At 42.8% G+C, this 21505-nt stretch overlaps 1 protein-coding gene and 1 non-coding gene across 6 annotated transcripts in view; both read right to left on the minus strand.

The window, feature by feature from the left end:
• The window catches only part of NPTN (neuroplastin), a 68528-nt gene that overhangs the window by 2667 nt on the left and 44356 nt on the right, over window positions 1-21505 (minus strand). For 4 of the 5 annotated variants that reach the window (XM_008577135.1, XM_008577134.1, XM_008577133.1 and 1 more), the window contains 3 exons: window positions 19243-19337; window positions 10394-10527; window positions 7613-7886 (listed from right to left, as the gene is read on the minus strand). In XM_008577135.1, the coding sequence (XP_008575357.1) occupies window positions 7613-7886; window positions 10394-10527; window positions 19243-19337 (503 nt within the window). Of the gene's footprint in view, window positions 1-7217; window positions 7311-7612; window positions 7887-10393; window positions 10528-19242; window positions 19338-21505 lie in introns of all 5 variants that reach the window. The other variant, XR_550803.1, reaches the window with a different exon arrangement.
• TRNAT-GGU lies at window positions 19860-19933 on the minus strand. The gene has a single exon. It is a non-coding gene; the product is annotated as a tRNA-Thr (tRNA).

Below are 21505 nucleotides of genomic sequence, written 5' to 3' on the forward strand. Positions count from 1 at the left end.
GTTATTATTTCTAGATTCAAGTTTTAATGGCAGGTATGTTGTTTCAATGGTTTTAGTTAACACTTTGAATGCTTGTCATGAAAAACTGCAACTGTAGCGGACAGATAGACTACAATATCATTATACTCATCTTGTCCCCAAGTTCCAGTGGTTCACTCTTAAATAGATGAGAAGACAAACCAACATTTCAGTTGTAAAATCCTGCTGTTTGTTTTCTTGTGGTGAATGCATGCAGTTTTGGCTCAATCCTGCAATGTAAATGGATGTGTACATTCTGTATGTTTAGCCACACATCCTCACTTGCCCAAAGGGCACTCTGTTTTTCTTGTTGTTTTTTAATCTTTAGGGTAGTCTTTGGTCTGAGAAATGAGATTGAGGAAGAGGAAGCCACAATAGTTCAACCTAATACTGGGTCAGCCATGCTGGGCTATTATGCCAGCAACAAGCGTATGCATACCAGAGGATGTTCTGTGGCACAGCAGGGAAAGCTGAATAGTGGTGACATCCCTCTAGAAAAGACTTCGATAGAAAGAAAGGCTCACTCTTGTGCCCTGGCCAAAACCAGAACCCAAACCCAAATGAGCCATGAGATATCTTTAAACAAACAAACAAACAAACAAACAAAAATCTTACACTATCTGAGTTAGAAGCCTTCTTAAATTGTTACTTTATGATTCTGTTTTGTAAGTTTTTCTTTCCTGTTTCAACTAAGGGCAACTTGGTCCCCTTTAAACAGAGATATACATATATAGATAGAAAGTTTAAAAAGAAAAAAAAGACCCCCAAAGGAGAGGAAACAAGTGCTCTTAGTTTGTTTTTATTATACAAAAGTTAGGTGGACACAATGATTCACAACAGTTTGATTTCACTGAAGGCTTCTAGAAAAACTCTCAGCAGGATTCCACAAGGGGGCTTGGTGCACATGAAGCAGTTATGGAGGTTACAGTCTCAGTGTAGGCATCTGCAGGAGCACACATCGGGAGTAATGTCTGTCAGAGGGAGACATTGCTCCACCTGTTCCTTCGAGGCAACGGAGAGGCAAAGCCACTGCCAGCATACACAGTGACTGGTGCAAAAAAGGATTTCAAAAAAAAGAACTAACCACAAACCAATGACTCATCAGCCAAAACAATAGGCTAGCGACACACTAGTGTCCACAGGAGTCCACTACTAACAACAGTACACTATCAAAACAGGTACAGAGAACAAACTAAGACTTAAGGACACCCAAGACATCTGTGTGCTGCATATGCAGTGGAGAGATACAGAGACATACCAGGTACTAAGACACACATGCCCAGTCTAAATCCTCCCCATACAACATCCTAATGCTCAACATCCCAGCCAAGCCAGCTCAGCTACATGCTAGGAACTAAGCACTTTGGGGATTTAAAGGAAAAGACACAGGAAAAAACAGAATATTTTTAGTGCTCTGGCTGTGCACCAGAAAATACAAAATTCTAATGTAAGATAGCCAATCAAGAATATCACCAATCTACTTTCAACTTTAAAATAAAAAGCAAGGGAGGGAGAATCACAATAGCCAGGCTATTCTACTCAAAACGTGACACTGTAGGCACCAAAACAAGCACCTCACACCACAGGCTTTTTTTCTTTTGGAGTGGGGGTGGTTCCCTGGTGTCTGGTTAATAACACCACTTTCCAGCCCAACAAGCTGGTAACACGCAAAGGGCTGCACGTAGGTGTTTTAGCAACAGTGCCTCTGGCGTAGCTGCCATGCCTGCCGGTGGGAGTAGCTATGATTCTTACTGGGGTTTAAATTCCAAGAACCCCCTTCATCTCTCCCCCCAAATTCACTTTCACAGTGACAAGGAACAAAGAAAATAACCTCGTGTCTCCCTACCTTCCTGCACTGAATCACTATCTATATGTAGCACCACTCTTACTTACAGGTCAGACAAAAAAACGACCCCTAACAGGAAAGTCAGGAGAGAGGGAAAGAACAGAACTACAGAAAAAAGGTACGAAAATCAAAGTAAATGAAGATTAAACAGCAAACTGAAATCCAAATTAGTTGTGAAAGTGAATGAAGTAAACTTGAAGAAAAGTGTTAACATTATGAACTGTGCATCGTATAGACTGAAGCGGAGATTAAACAAACTCCAAAAGCATGCATATTGCTCACTTACCACCATGTTTTAAGGGTTTGATGCAATTGAGGGGGGAAAAAAAAGAAGTCATAGTAACCGACAAATATCAACATACCCCCAAACCCTCAGGCCAAAAGATAGCTGCCTTAAACAATGACTGTTCTCTCCACCTCGGAATTACTCACAGCCACTGGCTAATGAGAGTAAGAGGACTGGGGCGAGAATGGAAACAAGATGCTTCTGGAATCCACCTTATGAGAGTGAAGTTCCTGGTGGAACTGTTGCACACACTTATTTATCTGCGTGTTCAGTCTTCCCAACTGAGTGCACTACAGCCCACTCCCCTATATCCGCCTCATAATCTAGCAGGGGCGCTCTGCAATGCCTAGTAAATAATGAACTGCCTGATGCAATATCACCTCCAAAAAGATGGCTCTAAAGTCTAAATAGCCAAGAGTTGATTCTCTGGTCAAAGCTCCTTTGTCACTGTGTTCATCTCATTGAGAATGAGGGTTTTCTTCTGGGTTCTAAAGCCACTTAAATTTTGCTTAATCTCAGAAGAGTAGCATTAAACCTAGGAGAGATTAACAGTTCCAGTTTCTTCCTTGTTTGGTCCTTATTGCATTTTCTCCATAAGTTAACTTGTAACTGACCCACATAACCCCTGTTTAAGAGACACTGAATATATGTTTTGGATGTTTTAAAAAGTCGCATTTCTAGGGCCGACCCCGTGCCGCACTCGGGAGAGTGCGGCGCTGGGAGGGCAGCGACGCTCCCGCCACGGGTTCGGATCCTATATAGGAATGGCCGGTGCGCTCACTGGCTGAGTGCGGTGCGGGCGACACCACACCAAGGGCTGTGATTCCCTTATCGGTCGCGAAAAAAGACAAAAAAAAAAGTCGCATTTCTAGGGCCGACCCCGTGCCGCACTCGGGAGAGTGCGGCGCTGGGAGGGCAGCGACGCTCCCGCCACGGGTTCGGATCCTATATAGGAATGGCCGGTGCGCTCACTGGCTGAGTGCGGTGCGGGCGACACCACACCAAGGGCTGTGATTCCCTTATCGGTCGCGAAAAAAGACAAAAAAAAAAGTCGCATTTCTAGGGCCGACCCCGTGCCGCACTCGGGAGAGTGCGGCGCTGGGAGGGCAGCGACGCTCCCGCCACGGGTTCGGATCCTATATAGGAATGGCCGGTGCGCTCACTGGCTGAGTGCGGTGCGGGCGACACCACACCAAGGGCTGTGATTCCCTTATCGGTCACGAAAAAAGACAAAAAAAAAAGTCGCATTTCTTTTCCAACATTCCTAGCATGTTATAAGCTTCAGATGCCACCAAATGTCATAACCAACTAATAGATTTTGGAGCATAAGAATAGCTCTTAATTCTAAAGTGTCTAAAAGAGCTTGGATATATCAGAGCCACTAAAAATGGTCGCCATAAAACCTCAAATATCTTCTCCACCAGTAACTTAAAGGAAGAATCCCTTTGACTTGCTTATGCAAATTATCTCAATGTGAAAACAGAAAATTCTTTTTGATGCCAGCACTTCTTTTCTTAACTCAGCTCCTATTGTTTAATATCTGTGAGGTCACTAAAATGTCCAGTAGAAATGAAGGCCCCAACAACTTCACTTCCTTCTCACCAGGGGTAGGGAGGAGACTTGAGAGCACACACTAACTGCTCTCTGAGTGTGGTCACAGAGAGCCAACCCAGAAGGTGTGCTCCAAGCATAAGTCAAGCTGTAACACGGATGGGAGATGAGGGGATGCTGGCTTGACCTAGTCTTTTCAGAGAATTATTGTTTAACATTTTCAGGGACTACAGTCAAGTGGTGAGTAAAGTGAAAAAACGAAGTTCTTATTTAGCTCCATGATCATGTGTTCCTGAAAACACTGAAGGCAAAGGTGACATGTGGATGATCCACCTACAAGACACCTATTGGGCAACCATCCTCAGAGACCACAAATAAGACTTCATTTACAGAATGGCCTGAGTATACTCCAGTGGATAAAAAGACCTTTTTTAGAAAGGCCTTTTAAATTTTTTTAGGAAGCAGCTAAACCTCAATCCTTAGCATTTTCAGTGTGAGAAATCTAAAGCAATATTTTCTTTTCTAATGAAAGACACACCCTCCAACTAAACTTTATATAATTTGAATTTGTGTGTTTTTATACTTTTGTATTGTTCACTTAGTGCTTGTCTAGTAAAGGGATGATTACCAAGAACTCACAGACTGCTCAAAATATCAATACTGGGAGTTCATATAAAAGTTCAGTGAGTCTGAAATGAACCATAGATATACGTTGATAATAAAATGCCTATTACTTGGCAGAGGAAAAGCATGTCAGATATATAAAAAAATTTCTATTTCATAATGGCATAAATAAGCCAACACAGAGCTAGATGATTATCTGATAGGTAAAAATTTATCACCTCTATTACTCCAAGTTTGTATCATATATAATGTACCTCTTCATTCATTGCAAAAAAGGAATGTATGCATACACCTCTATGTAAATTGGGGGAGGAGCAAATGGGAAGAAAGCATAGAGGTGAGTTTATCCTTACATGAAGTATACAGGAACTGAGGGGAAACGGGCTAAAGAAGAAAAAAGCCACAACATAAGGAAACTCACTAGAACAATCAACTTTTTAAAAAAAATTATTATTTTCAGGAGAGGAGTAGGAAAAAGGGGGAGAGGGCGGGAGCAGGGAGGAATTTGAGAGAAAGAGGTAGAGAGACAAAGGAGAGAACTATGGAATGGAAATGCTGGAGCAAGGGCAGGGATGTGGAGATGGAGAGTGGAGGCTGGACCACACTGGCCATCAGGAAGGGAATGGACAGAAGGCAAACATTGCAATCATTCTAGCATCCCAGACTTTTAAACCCCAGTTCATCAACAACAAGAAGTAAAAGCTGCTTGCATTATAGTATTCTCCCAAGGGACTAGGGCAAGGAGGTTTTACTTTGCACCTACCCTGCAGTCATCTCTTTTACATAGGATTTGTTCACTGTCTATATAATTTAGCTTAAAACAAGTATTTTTCCCTCCAGGAAGCTGTTCAGAAGATTTGCTGGCCAGAGATGTCTCCTATAACAAACTGGTTCCCCATTTAAGTTCAATAACCAAGGAACTTTCAAAAAAAGATGGCTGCTTCCCTGAACAGGTGTCTGCACTTGCCTGACAGAATCAATACTAACCATTTCTCAAGTCTAATCTGAAGGTCTGCCACATATGCTGGGATGGCAAGCCGGTAAATTAGGTGGCTTCTTAAGAAAAAGGCCAGAATTTCTAAAGGGGACATGCTCAGCCACTGTCACTCTGTCCTGAGAGCAGCAGCCAGCCTTGTCTTAAAATTAAAAAATCAGTTTTTGAAGCCCATCTTTGCCTTCTTTTACCTTTTTGCTTCTCAACCTTTCTAAAGGGAAGGCTAAAGAAGGGGATAATTGGCAAAGCAAAAGCACTCTGAGAGAATGAAAAGGCCCTTTTCAGGACTGAAGCATAACTGCTCCCAAAGAGCCAAAGTTAAAAACTCATGAAAGGGCCGGCCCGGTGGCGCACTGCTACAGTGCGCCGCTTGAGAGAGCGGCGGCACTCCCGCCGAGGGTTCGGATCCCACATACAGACCGGTTCCGCTCACTGGCTGAGCGAGGTGCGGGCGCAGCACCGAGGGTTGCGATCCCGTTGCCGGTCCCAGTCCGGTACGGGCGCAACACTGAGGGTTGCGATCCGTTGCCGGACACGAAAAAAAGACAAAAAGGAAAAAAAAAAAACTCAGGAAAGAGTGACAACTCTCTCCCTTTACTCTCAGGTCTAAATATAGGTGCACTCTGCCTTGGGAATCTTAACATGTAGCAGGAAAGAGAAAAATCTGGAGAAATAAGCATTACAGATACATGAAAATCCCAAGAAAGCAGCTTCACTTCATAGAATAGGAATGTGAAAATCCTGGGGACACACCTACGTTGCATGAAACTAACACTCAGTTACAAAGGCCCATCAGCTTCCAGTTGATGTCCATCCCATTCCTTCATCCAGTTCGCTGCTGAATGTACATCTGGAGGGGAGCCCACCAGGTCTTCCCACGGGCACTGTTAGTGTCAACAAAAACATCTCTCTAACACCCTCACTAGTCACTCTAATTCTCACTCTACTTGATGCAGGCAAAGAGAGGGAGCTGCCGAGAAGAAAGGAGATGAAAGGGAAGTGGCTGTTGCTCTCAAATATGTCCTTCCAGAGAGTCTAAAGCCACTGGCATGCCTTTGGGGCTGCCTTCTTCCTGAGGCAGCAGTAGACCTCACTTAGGATTGGGGGTGCTGCAGTCCTATTGTTCAGCCATATGAACACAGTCAACTCCGTGGGGCAGGACACAGTACTACAAGTGCACAGTCACAGGCCCCAGAACAGCTAGACTATAGCTGGCCACCCCACCATCACACCAGGTTGCTTCCACCAAGCTTAGGGCATACCATGTGTGGGCACACCCCTCTAGTCCTCCCTTCTGTCCAGTGGCAGACAAGTGGTGATAATAGTTGGTTGGCCAACTGATTTCTTTTTGCTGGTGATGTTATAGGGCAGGAAGGTAGGGATGAGGAGCTAGTTAGGAATCTGAAGTACTACTAATACAAGTCTCCATCAGTAGCTTTCCCCTGATTGTAAACACAGGGTTGGAAATGGAAATCCATGACCAAAAAATACAAAAATTTCCCAGGGTTTTTCTGACTCCAGGCAAGTCCAATCATCTAAGATGTCAGCTCTTGCTCTTTCCAATGCTTAACGAATCACTGTAGTTCTGCTGCTACTACTCACTCCCTTCTGACCCAAGGCCAGCTTGAGCACACAGCCTAGGGAAATGGGCTGCAGGTGTTATAGCTTAGCTATCGCTGTCTTAAATTGGGTGGGTGAACACATCAGACACTCTCCACCATTCTTGTCTGTGAGACACAGTCCAAGCAGTAGAGAGCCATGAAAATCTATCCAAGGGACCAACCAAGGGAACCAAAGCCTGGCCAGTTCCAATGGCTTTTCTGAGAACAGTCTGACTGGGCTGGGGCAGTTACCTACAGGGGCTATCCCAGGCAACCATGTGACAACCAATTAGATACCTTAAATCTGCCTGAAAGGCCAGGTGGCCTGCGATCTTGGGGTGGCTTCTAGGCTTGACTTGGATTCTCCTCAAGCTCAATCTGCCTGATGATCTGTATTGAAGGAGGACAGAGCTGAACAAAGAGACTGACAGCTGCCCATTCACCGCATGGGCCCTGAAGAACAGATGGGACTGGGGTTTGGAGAATACCCAAACAGAGGGAGAGAGCTAATTATAGCTCTAGGTGGCTAATACAAAAAAGTCTCAGGGGTAAGGAGTTAGGAACCAGTATAAGAATTTTCTTTTTCCTATTTGGATTGAATCCCAACATCCTTATAGTCCTCTTTGGGCGCCTGGAAACCACCCCAAGGAACCAGCCCCAACATTACAGCTATTTTGTAGGGATGCTCTTACCATCAGGAACCTCATCTGGCCTCTTCCTCTTCTCGTACACAACAATGATCACCACAAGGATGATAATTTCAGCCAGAATTCCCAAGAAAGGCCAGAGTGGGGCCAGGTGGCTCCGTACCCTGAGAATGGTGACGGCAGAGATAGTGCCAATGGAGTTGGTAGCATTACATTCATACTCGCCAGGGTCTTCTGTGATCTGGAGGTTCACAATGCTCAATTCGGTGTAATTCTCCTTATTGATGATGAAGAAACGACCAGAGCTATTGACAATATCCTGAAAAAAAAAAAAAAAGAGAATACGCAAAGGTCAGAGTAGGGGAGCTAATGTTCAAAGGAGGGTGACAGTATTCTCCATTCTTAGCAGGACACTGGCTGGAATGAGAGTGCAGCATCTTGGACCATCTTTGTCCAAGGAACTTTGAGCACTTCATTAATGACTTCCCTTCAATTTCAATAACAAATCAAACTCCAGATAGAGCCAGGGTACAAGCCTCCTCCCTTTTGATTGGTCTTCTGGACTTCAACTTCCATGAAGTGAGTGGAGGTCCTACTTCCTGGAGACCCGGAAAAGACTGACAATCTGGTAAATGCTGCTTCACACACGAGGTAACCACAGCAGAAAGAGGATGGGGGTGGGGGTTGCGACCCCCATGTCTGGGAATATCAGGCCTGTCTGATGACTTCAGAATTAGCACATCTACTTCATGATTCGTAAGTTCTGAGAAGTCTCCTGAAACTTCCTCCACAAACAATGCTAAGAACTTGCTCCTAGTCAGAGTGGGGGTAATGCATGACTTCTCTTTCCTTTCAGGACTGCAGGGTTAAAGGAAAGGTTATTCAATCAATCAACAAATATTTATTAATGTATACTATATGTTTTATATCCTACTAAGGAGAGGTGAGATAGACAGGGAGAAGCATGACACAAAAATCAAGAAAGATCTTAGCCTCAAGTGGGAACCAGACGTCCAAAGAAGTACTAATCACAAGAATGTATTAAGAAGCCCCACCAGAGGGATGTATGGAGTGCTGTGGGGCAGAGAGCAAATGTCCACTGCTGGAAGGGCCAGGGAGAGCTTCAGAGAAGAGCTACCTCTGCAAGAGAATGTGAAGGAGGAGAGCTGATGAAAAGGGAGGGGCACTCTGGGCAGAGAGCGCATGTGTGGGAAGGTAGAGGTGTGAGAGTGCATGACCACTAGATAGGCTCACAGCACTCATCTTACAGGAAACTGGAAGGGAAAAAACGGACTCATGTATCAACGAAAACATAATCAGAAATAGTAGAGGAAAGGGGAAGATTATCCCCCAAATGATTCTAGCTACAGCATACAATCATGTCTGCATCTGGGTATGGCTGAAATGGGGAACTCAGAGCTTTCAAAAGAAAAGCTATTCTGTGATGCCTCAAGCTTCATCTTTCAAGATATGAAAATACCCAAAATACCCAGTGAGTAATTTCAATCTGCTTTGGCCAAAGCTCAAATGCCCTCCTACCCAGTGACCAGTAGAGAGAAATGGGCATTTCCTTACCAGCACCTTAGAAAACTCAATGTCTTACTGATCTTTCAAGTGTCTGGCCTGAAAATACTCAATCCAGCATCTTCACCTCTCCATCCCTCATCCTGATCCCGCTTATTAATAGGGTTCTGAAATCTAGCCATCACTGTTGATATAGGAGTCATTATTACCACCTGACATTTTATTATTGAGAGGTCATATAGAACAATGGACTTGAAATAAACAAAACTGGATATAACCTTTGGTTTTGCCAATGATTGACTGGTTACTATGGAAACTTTCCATGCAAGCTGGAGTAGATGGTTTCTAGGGTCTTTTCTGATTTTGGACACTGACAATGAAAGAGGATGCCTGGGATAGAGGGGGTATTATACATTCCTTCTGACAGAAAAGGTAACTGGTCAAAAATCATTAAATCACAGAGAAAGTGATTGAGTCTAAGGCACTGATTCTCCAAACACCATCAATAATGATCTCACAGATTGGAACAGATGTTCTCTTTGACTCTTCTTGGAGCACTTACTGTCAGATTCCTAATATCTAAGGCTGCCCTTGGGCCTCCTCAGCTTGTTTCAGTTCCTTATCAGTATTTTCTGTGATCTAGGAATATTAAGTTGCCCTCAGTGCCTTGTCTTCCCCAAAAAACAATACAGGTACCACCTTCAAGAACAAAATTTTCGGGGCCGGCCCGGTGGCGCACTGCTACAGTGCGCCGCTTGGGAGGGGTGCGGCGCTCCCGCCGAGGGTTCGGATCCCACATACAGACTGGTTCCCGCTCACTGGCTGAGCGAGGGGCGGGCACGGCACTGAGGGTTGCGATCCCGTTGCCGGTCCCGGTCCAGTACGGGCGCAACACTGAGGGTTGCGATCCGTTGCCAGACACAAAAAGAGACAAAAAAGGAAAAAAAAAAAAAAAAAAAAAAAAAAAATTTTCTTAAGATAAATGGACTAGAATAATGGTTAAAGTTTAAGATCAGGCTTAGCTCTTTCAGTATCCTATTCTGAAAGCAAGCAATCTAATCCCTTACCAGACACACAGCTTTAACTAATCATGTACAGGGATGGCATGCTGTACAGAGACTGTCAGTGATCTCCAGATACATGGTTTAAACTGTTATGACTCTAGAGAGGGTGACCCAAGCCATGTACACATCCATGGATATAGCTGTTGTAGGAACTGGTCCAGATGTCTGGACCTCCTCAGCAGGAACTCCAGCAACCACAGAGACCCAAGCATGGAGAACCAGGGCTACTCCTACTCACCACGGGCATACCATTCTCCTTCTTGCGCCATATCCACTCTGGGTGTGGGTAGCCAACTGACTTGCAGTACAACATGGCATCCTGCCCTTCGTTCTTGTTCTCACTCCGTTTATGGCCAGTGATGTCAGGAGCGGCTGTGAAGGAGTGTTAGACACAATTACCTTGGGAGCCTATGCTGAACAGGTATACAAAGGCCCCACCTACTGGCTCAGAGCCTTGCTTCTAATATAGTCAGTCCCCACCCTCACATTCAGCTTTGATAAAGAACATTTCTGGTCAGAAAAGTTTAATAGGACCAACCGCATCCCCTACCCCACCCACCAAAATAGCCCAAGCAGATTAGCAGGGTTACAAATATGTGAGTTTCTACTAATGTAGGTAGTTCTCCAACCTACTGGACAAGGATATGGGCCCAAATCCCCTAAATCAAGCCCTCCTTTAAAGAAAATGCAAACAGAAGCTATTACCATCTTCTTTAGAGTCCATGTTTTTTCTTGAAACACCTGCATTAACAACAATTGTGGATCATTTCAAACATCACACATTCCCTTACAGAAATGACAAATCTTTGAGATCCAACACGTAAAATCAAGTCCTATTACAAGCTATGTAAAAACAATGAATGCTTGGAGAAGCTACTCAATGAGTAACGATGACCAAGATGCTCTCAAGAAAGAGAGAATCCAGCAAACTGGTCATCACGAGGGGGAAGAAAGGAATGAACAGGAAATTCAATGAGTGTTCTAAGAGCTTTTATTAACAGCTTAAGAATCTGATTTTTGTATACCTGATTTGCAACAATACCAGTGAACACAATCTTGGGGGAATTTCTAGACATTCTAGAGGCTGTTGGTCTTCTCTACTTTTAGGGATCACTTCGAAAGAAACAAACAGCACCTATGGTCTAAAAATTAGGCAAGTTTCAAGTATCCAAGAAGAATGAGACGAAGGCTAATTCTTTGAATTTAGCCTTCTTTTATCTTAACTATACTTTCCACCAGTGCCTCAAAAGTTACTGTATCTGAAAGCAATAAAACTCAAAGAAGGCCCAATGTCACTTTGTTGGCAAAGATGGGAAAGAGAATCCATAGGCCTTGGTCCAAATTCCAGTTTTTGCTGGTTCTTTAATTATTTTGTGCTTTAGTTCTATACCCATTACCAAACGGAGATAATTCCTGCCTCTGCCTACCTCCCAGCATTCTTGGATAGATATATAAGATGCCAAAACATTCATTTTGAGACCGTAAAAAAAAACTACATAATTGTATTACATCATGGACTGAGGCCATGCACTACCTTTGACCAGCCTGGCTCTTCTTGGCTTAAAGCAATCCCATGTCCTTCTACTCACAGATTGTGCTTCCCAGCGCAGTCAACCTCCAGACACACCCGGATAGGAATGGAACTGGCCGGGCCTGCCTAACTGAGGCCTGCTCAGTATCTCTCAGTGTGAAGTATTTTCTAAATAGGATGCTATAAAGGAAATGTCTTTTTGTTTTTTCAGGCAAAATTCCTTAATACAGAACAGAGTGCTCAAGCTGGCTCCATCTTGTTCCCACCAAGCCAAACTTTTCCCACAGCCACTCAGTCACTTCACAGGCCTACTGTTCAACCTGGTTATCCTCCCTCAGAGAGTTCTTTAGTCAAAAAATATTAAGCATTAAGCACTCCAAGGAGTAAGCTCCATAGCCATACAGTAACTAAAACAGCATCACAGGGGAATAGGAGAACACAGCAAGCAGAAGAGCTACCAAATGTTGCTCCAGTTGTGTTTCATTCATTTGACAAACATTTGCTGAGCACCCACTACATGCCAGATATGTCACAGAGTGGTTGGGGAAGGCCTTTTTGATGAAGTGAATTTTAGCACAGTTGTGAAGAAAATAAGGGAGTAGGTCACATATTTGCAGGAAGAATAACTCCTGGTGGAGGGAAAGGTAAAAGCCTTGAGACAGGAGTGTGCTTGTTAGGTACAAGGAACAGCAAAGAGGAGTTTGGCTGGCACATCGTAAGCAAGGAGAAGATAGCAGGAGATGAAATCAGAGAGACTGGGGACTCAGACTGAATAGGACTTTGTAGGCCACTGTAACAAAGTCAGCATTTACGCTGAGACCACAGGAAAGCCACTGGTGACTACTAAGTGCAGGTATAAAATGATTGGTATGTTTTAATAGGCTCCATGTGGCTACTATGTGAACAACTACAGAGACACAATACTGGAAACAAGATCAATTAGGAAGCTCCTCTTCAATGTGGGCTGGACTTGGTGCCTCCCTTCTAACAAATAAAATAAAACAGAAATAAAGGTGTACCAATTTGGAAACTAGTTCACAAAAGCCACTGCAGCTTTCTCCTTACTGTCTCTCAGACTGTACACTCTGGGGGATGTTAGCTGCCACAAAAGAGGGACACTCATACAGCTTAAGGAGAGGACTGCATAGTGAGGAACTGAGGCCTCTTGCCAACAGCCACGTCAGTGAGCCATCTTGGGAGTGGATCTTCCAACTCTGGTCAAGCATTCAGATGACTGCAGCCCTAGTCAACAGCTTGACTGAAATCTCAGGAAAGACCCCCAACCAGAACACCTCACTAAAATGCTCCTTAATTCTTGACCCAAAGAAACTATGAGGTAATAAGTATTCATTGTTTTAAGTCACTACACTTTGGGGTAATTTATTATGTAGCAATAGATAACAAATATACCAACCGATGAAGCACACCTTACCCCACTTTTATAAATTGGAAAACTCAAGTTTGGAAAAGTTATTTAATGTTTAAAATTATATGGCTAGTAAATGATAAGGCTAGAATCCAAATTCAGGACCTTCTGACTCCAGAGATCATGTTTTTGTACTTTAACATACTGAGGGGAAAATAAATCAAAATAGAATCGGGTCCACAAAAATAAAAATATACAACATGCCTTACTGGTAACTGCACAACAAACTGTCCAAATGTTATCTTCCCTTGCAGATGTACTAGAACACCCTAGACTAGAACACCTAGGTGAAAACAATGTACCTATCAGAATTACTCCATATAATATAACATAAAGAGCAGAGATTTGGACTTGAAGTCAGAGAAATCTGGGCTCTATCAAGGCTCTACTTACTACTCACCAACTAAGAAACCTAAGGCAGGTAATTTAAAATCCTTTGAGTTTCAGTATCCACTTTTGTAAATTGGAATAATACCCACATATTTCACAGAAGTCTTGTGAGGATTAAATTACATCTCTATACTAATCTAGCACATGGTTGGAGCTCAGGGTCAAAAATAAACACATAAATTGAGCCATTAGTCACGGAAAGGAAAGGCTAAGGGTTAGATTCCAGCATTGTTAGTGTTAAGAAATCAGAGATCCTGATTATTATTATTATTATCACCAGCAGCAGCACTTGCTGATATAAACAGGACTTTTGTTTGTAGCTCTCATGACGTTTAATCAGGTCAGATACTGACAATTTATATTGATTAATGGCTTATTTTAGTGCCTCACCTTATATGATCTTGACATTTAATACGGAACTGCTTAACCAGGTGCTGTGGCTCTGAAAGCAGGTCTGAGGAGTCTGATCAAGCCTTCATATTGTGAAGGAAACACAGCAAATAATCCTTACTTACCTTTACCCTCTCAGGGGGACACAGACTGAACAGCAAGAGTGAGGGTAGAAGCAAGAAAGTAAAAAAGAGACCCTTCGAAGAGATCACGGACCCACTCAGGAATTAACTCACTCTGGCTTTCTTAGTCACATATTCTAATCACATTAGTTAATGGATATCCTTCCAGTATCCCACTAAATGGCAATGCAGGGGTCCCAAAAGAGTCTTAGTTACACAACAGCACCTGATCCAATTTCATTATCTGGGCAGTCTGGGCCTTTTGCTGAGATCAAAGGCATGTTCTTCAGTACCCTCTGCTGCCTGACCTGCCTGCACTTACAGCAAAGCATCCAACTTCTCTGCCAGGCTGGTGGCTGTAGAAAGTGTCAACTCAGGTAACAGAGGCATGTTCAGATGAAGGTGAAGTTAAATAAAGTTAACAGACCTGAGAAAGGGATCAAGGTATAAGTACTCTTTTACACAGAGTACTTACTTGGTGCTCACTTTTCAGAGCAAATTCATAACCTAGTAACTCATTTTCAAAGAAAATCTATCCTTAAAGGTGTTGTTGACGAATGGGCTGTTTCCAATTAAACACATTAATTCAGCATACATTCTTTTTGCTTCCTTTATGCAACCTATCTAATTCCAGAGACACCTCATCTTTTCTGTAGACAAAATAAAGGCTTGGCTGAAGACAGCAGGAAAGTGAAGACTTACTGCCAGCCAAACGCTAAAACCAAGAAAGAATATGAGACTGGTCAAGATGGAAGCAAGAAGGATGTAGGCTTTTGGCTCAATAAGCCTTCTCATACAGAACAGATTAATCGTTAGTTGCAAAGACTATAGCAGTCGGACTTTTGCAACCTTCTGCAGGTGAAATCACTGAGTAGGAGGTGTCAAAATTTCCCCTAAGACAGTGATTTGCAACATTGGCTGTCTACTATAATCACCTGAAGGGCTTTTAAAACATCTGATGCCCAGGCCAAATTTCATACGAAGTCAATCAAGTTTGAGAACCACTGTTCTAACACCTCTCCTGGCACTAGTGTTAGAGGTCAGGGGACTACAGGAGGGAGTGTCCCCATGAGACAGGGAGATGAATGGGTGGAGATACGGGGTGCACTAAGGTGACATTCTTCAAGTTGAGACGTTGAAATCACCACCACTAGGAAAATGAGCTTGGAAATCATCTCCTTTGATAACCAACCTCTCATCTGTGTCCATATGAGGAATCCACAGACTGTCTGAGCCGTACAGAACAAATGAAACTTAAAGATCAGCAATCTCATCCTACTTCAACATACATTTGGGGAAGCCAAGGCCCAGAGGAGGGCAGCGACTGGTCAGGCAAGTTTAATGGCAGGGCCAAAATCAGAACCCACTTCTAAGTCAAAGGCATTTTCATTGCTATGTGGTGAATGCAGCAGCATGGCTTGGTGCTTACAAGTGTAGCTCTGGTGCTACAGCACCTGGGGGAGAACCCTGGCTCCATCAGTTAACTCTGTTACACTGGCAAGTCATTTAATTCCCCTGAGCCTCAATTTACTTTCCTGGGAAGTGGAGATAATAATAGCAAATGGCATTTACCCCTTAGAGTTGTAAAGACTAAAGGAGAAGAAAGGAACAAGTAATGCACCTAGCATAGTTCCTGGCACAGAGTAAGTGTGCAAGAATATTAGCTATTCTTATTAAGGAAGGTCAGGGTAGCGCCCTGAAGAGAGGAAAAGAAAGAGTAGGTAAAGTTACTCGGGCTGGGGTTGATGTTCAAAATGTCCTAGCAGCTTCAAGATATTATGTTTTCAAAGACTTCTAAAGTAGTGGAAATTCTGAGTCAGAATTCCTCATGAGAGAAATTTTATCTTTTTACTTTGTAAAATTATACAAACATTTTGAATTTGCTTTTTTATGAACATTTTTTTAATTTTAGAAAAGGAAAAAGTGGGAATAGAGAAGGAGTAAGGGGTAAAGAGTTGAAGAATTACAGAGATAGAAAATTTTAACACTCATTCATTCAAGAATTCTCTATGAGATAGGGTGTGGAGTCTCCGGAAGCCACAGCCTCTGAAGAGTCAAAAAGCTATTAGCCACCTAGATCCCAAAGAGGCAGGGCTATGTGACAGAGGCTCCACTGAGGCCTAGTTACTGCTGCTTCCCTCTCCTAGCCAGCCCTGCTCCATCTTCTACCTCTGCTTCTACTTGGGTCACCTGCCAAATACCTAAGAAATGTAATCCTTAACAGTAATAGTATCTTTCTGTTAACACTGTGCCTCATTCTTGTCCTTTAAAAAAAAGAGAGGAAAAGAGCCAGCCCGTGGCTCATTTGGGTGCTGATAACACCAAGGCTGCAGGTTCAGATCCCTATATAGGGATGGCCGGTAAGCTCACATGGGAGAGTGTGGTGCAGATAATACCATACAAGGGTTAAGATCCCCTTACCAGTCATCTTTAAAAAAAAAAAAAAAAAAAGGAAAGGAAAATACCCTACTTCACATGCAAGTCCTTCTCCACTACATATAGTTGCTACCATCTTCAAAAGTTCTTTCTTGACAGAATATAGATATAATCTAGGACAGAAAAGCACAATCACCTCAGGTCTCCTCCCAGACACGTGTCTCTTTCTCTGATTCCTTCAGGCCTCTCTTTTGTACAACACAGGTAACTCAAGACTTGGTAATTTGACAGATAATGCCCAATCCCTGGCTAGGCTAAGCCCTTCACTCCCTACAGTGCTACGCCCAAACAGCACCCCAGAGATGTTCTGAAAGGCAGGAAAAGCCAGATGGGAAAGAAAAGGGCTCAGTGTAGGACAGGTGCTTAAGATATATATATATATATATATATATGATCTGACTTACATTGCCCTGATGTGCTGATTCCATTAAAGCCACAAATGAAGAAGATTCTCAGGCTCCTTTCAGCAAAGAGGTCACTTATATTCCCTGAATCCCCTGAATTTCTCTGTTCTCAAGTACAACCACCTCTTACTTCTCTAATTACTCAGCATATTTTTCTAATCACTATAGCTATAAAAAGATAACTGCCTCTTACTCGCACCCTGGATGCACTGAGTGAATAAAATGAGAGTTTATATGAAAATGCTTTGGGAATTAAAACACACACACACACACACACACTCTCTCTCTCTCTCTAAATGCAAAGCAGTTTTTCTACACCAACCACAACTCGATGCTAGCTTAGAATATGATCCTAGGCCTATGGCAAACCTGTTTAAACTTATACAGAAAAGGCCAAATTTACATAGTCTTTATCAGACTCAACTATCCATAACCGGAAAGACAAGACATTAAGCATCAGCTGTTTTCTGCCCAGTTGTAAGATGGGGAGGAGGAGAATTCCTTACTAATTTTCTTGAGAGATTAACATACAATGTGTCTGTCCAAAGTAATCAGAAAATATGCTTTCGGATTTTATAAAACAAAGTTCTCTCAAGGTCTACTTCTTTAAAACCAGGGTACAACAACCTGGGCCATCTGCGCAGGACTGTTGTACAGTAAAAATGCAACAATGCACAGTAAGCACCTTAAACATGATACAATGCAAGATACCATGAAAGTTGTAACTTCCTCTGAAAACACTCCTACCTGAAGCTTTCTATTCTCTACCCCTCCCAACTACTGCTTCACATCTGCTCAAGACAATGTGAGGAAAGACGCCTTTGGGCCACTGAACCCCACTTTCTCAAGCAGCCAAACCAATGGAAAAACCACCTCTGTTTCTACTCCTCAAAGTGTGCTTAGAAATCATTAACTCCAAATCAATACCGATTACAGTCAGTCAGGACTTGCAATTGTACATAATTATCCCTTAGGCTAGGGAAGGAAAATTAACTAGACACACCGCTCCTTCCCTCCCACCCCAATCCTGTCCCTCTGCACTTGGACTTTGTGCCAAAGGCTCAGCTGGGAATATTGCAGGGCCTCAAAGTCTCATATGGAGTGAAAGCCTCCCCACATAACTCAGCTCACCTAGGCTGGGGAAGGCCCTTGCTGGCTTAGCAAAAATGTTTTCCCATAATCTTCATCCTCATATTGAACAGATGTGGCATTCTTCAAAAACAGACAGAAACCAAGATCTCTCTATGAAAAGTTACTGAAGAAATCAAATGTTAGGTTCTCTGGCCTGTTGAGACCTGTAACAGTGCAACTGTCCAGCACAACTCAACCTTCAGGCTTTCAAAATTAAATCTGGCAGCCTGAGGAGGCAATGGCTGTCCCTACATCAAGTTAGGGCTGTGTCACCAAGGTATTACTTTCATTTAATAACACAATATAATAGAAACTTTGAATGTGTCTAAATTTTTCTTGAATCTGCATTTTTAATCTTCCAAATATTTCAAGGAAAATCTGATATCTGTTATAAAAACCCCTTCTTTCTCTTAAATTTTCCTTTCCAGCTTCTACATATGACCCTATGGATTTGAAAAGTTTTGTGTTCTTCCTAAGCAAATGAAAGACTGAAAATAAAAAAACCTTGTCTCTTCAGTCTGGCATCAAACAGCAGCCCAGCCTCCCCATGGTCATTTTATAACAGATGAAAAAACAATGGATTAGGAGTCAAGCCCTGGGTGCTAAGCTAGCTCTGCCACAAATTCACTGTGTGACACAGAGCTAGTGGTTTCACTTGTCTGGGTCTCGGGTGCTTCTTTAGAATAACACAGGAAAGCTAGGATTAATGATGTTAGGTAGCTCCAACTTTAATAGTTCTATTTGCCCTTCTTGAAACTTTCTGCTATAGCTTCCTATTTAACATGCCATGCACCCATAAGGTGTCTATTACTCTCCCAAATCCTGCTGGTCCACTGGAGACCTATGTAATAATACTTGTAATGCACTGTTCCAGGAGCTTTACATAGGGTGAGCCACCTCAGGTGCCAACAAGCAAACAGTCTTGACATATAAAACAACAATTTCATATACTTCAAATATTAACTTATTTAATTCTCCTAAGAGACCCATGAAGCAAGTACACTGATATCCCTATTTTACAAATGAGGAAACAGAAGCATAGAGAAGTTAGTAACTCGCCAAGGTCACACAGATAATAGATGATGGGATTCAAATTTAAATTCAGGCAGCCAGGTTCCTGAGCCTGTGGTTCTAACCATAACATTACATTGCCTCTTGAAATGGAAACAAAAACAGCCTGGAGACTGAGAGTTCAGACCAAGGCAGTGTCGCAGAGGGAGAGTGAGAGGCTCACACGCAGCCTCTGTTGGGTTGTACCTTTCACTTCAATGGTGGCGTTTGCTTTAGGAGCACTGACAAAGTGATATACGCAGTGGTATTCGCCTGAATCCTCAGCTCTTGGCTTACTGATCCTGCAGAGAGGAGAAGAAAAACTGAGTCAGGAAACTGGGAATGGTCAAAATATACAACAAAAGGAGAATCAAAGGGGCAGCCAGGGATCCTGCTCTCCAAATCCCCTCAGTGCAATTCACCTCCTCCTAATGTAAAGCAAAAACCTCCCTCTATGAAACCCAAAACATAAATGCCTTATTTCTTACTGGGTGTCAGGAATACAAAGATGAAATGGCACATGGCCCCTAACCTTAAGATGCTCTGGTCTACTGGGAGAAACAAACTGCAAAATAAGTAATCAAAATAAAGACTATACAAAGTACTACAATTTATACTCAGATACAGAGGATGGACCCATCACTAAAAACTTCTTGCTCATCTGGTGGTTCCAGTTAGATAAAGAGCAGAAAAAACAAAGAAAGAAGCTTTTTCTGAGCTTTCCTAAATACCTTGTTTTGGTAATTCTGTTCTTCTACCCTGTATTCTATACATGTTTTCTTCCCCCCCCCCCTCCTGGGGGCGGGTGGGTGAGGAGGTACAGCTGGCTAGTACAGGGATTGAACCCTAGACGTTGGTGTTACCAGCACCACACTCTAACCAACTGAGCTAACCAGCCAGCCCTAACCTGTATTTTAGTAGCATGCCTTTCAATAAATCTACTCATTAATAGGACCCAGGTATATAGTTTTTAAAATAAAAAAAATTTTTGCTGTCAGAGCATCAGCCACAGAGAAGAGGCAAAGTCTATAAACTCCCAGGGCACTTCATGATTGGTACCCTGCCTACCTCCCTATCTTCATCCCATGCCACTTTCTAGACCTGCTGGTCAGTCCTTCAGTTTTTCAATGTGCCAACCTTGTTCTTAACTTAAAACTTTCACACGGATGTTCCTTACATAGAATGCTCTTCTCATCACTCTTAGCCTACCTAATTCCTTTTCATCAGGTCTTGGCTTACATGTCACTTCCTTCTATCCCCAATCTAAATTCTATCCCCTCCATGACATTCTCTCTCATACTACCCCAGGATTCTTCACAGCACTTATCATAATATATAATTACATACTTATATGATTCCTTGATTAATGTCCAACTTCCCAACAGACCGAGTTCTAAGCGGGTAGGCATTGTTTATTTGGTTCACAATTCTACACCCAGCACCTAGCCTGGTGTCTAGAATATAATAAGTGAATGAATAAACAAACAAAGGACTGAATGGACACAAACTCAAAGTGAACAGCTGTGCACAGATCCAGACCAAGTTAAGCAGAGTGATAGGAAGGACTGTAAGAAGTGCGTATGGCCAGACAGCACTTCCTCTGAATCTCACAGAGTGATCCCAAACAAGCTGCCCCTGAGGCCCAACTTCACCTGGGCTCAGTACACTCCAGCCCATACACACACACACACCAAACATGTGCAGAAAGGTTGGTGAATAACTACAGGAAACAGAAACAACAGCCTCCAGAACAGAGGATAAATATTTATATAAGGCGGGGCTCCTGTTCTTCTGCTGAGTGGTTAAAATACAATGCTTGTGATGGTCAAATCTCCACTGCACTAGTTAAATGTCTAAGGAAAACTCCTAAACTCGAACACTGATTGGCCCAATGCATTCATCCATACATTCATCCACGTGTTCCAAAAAAAGTAACACAGGTTAAGAGACTATGGATGAGGAGAGACATAGCTCATCCCCAGGACTGTCTCAGCATATCCATGGCAGCAGCATAACATTCTAAGAAAAGCAGTCAAGATGTCTTCTCAACTCGATACAAGTTCCTCTTCTTAAATCAATATACTCCGAATAGGTAAATCAACACAACTCAGCCGCTCCTTAACAAGTGTTCCAGAGTTTGAGGGAGGAGCAGCAGTTATATCTTCAGAGGACTCCCAAGCTTGAGGCCATGCCTATGGGCTCAAAAATCTCCCCACAACGTTCCCTTGGACTAGCTCTTGGGAAGGAACTGAAGCAAATGGAAAATGTCCCCTATAAGCTAGGCAGAAACAAGGTTCTGATCTATGGCTGACTTAGGTAATTCAAGGGACTCATCAGTTGTTATTCCACAAAATGTGGAATCCCTGAAAAACTCTACTAATGCAGAGTATCCCTGTAGAACTTCAAATAAGCTGAGGAAAAAAAAGAGGCATTTTATAAAGTCAGGCTGAAACTTTATGAAGTCACAGCT

The sequence above is a fragment of the Galeopterus variegatus genome, unplaced genomic scaffold (genome assembly GCF_000696425.1).
Source record: "Galeopterus variegatus unplaced genomic scaffold, G_variegatus-3.0.2 Scaffold1454, whole genome shotgun sequence".
NCBI classification, from domain to species: domain Eukaryota; kingdom Metazoa; phylum Chordata; class Mammalia; order Dermoptera; family Cynocephalidae; genus Galeopterus; species Galeopterus variegatus.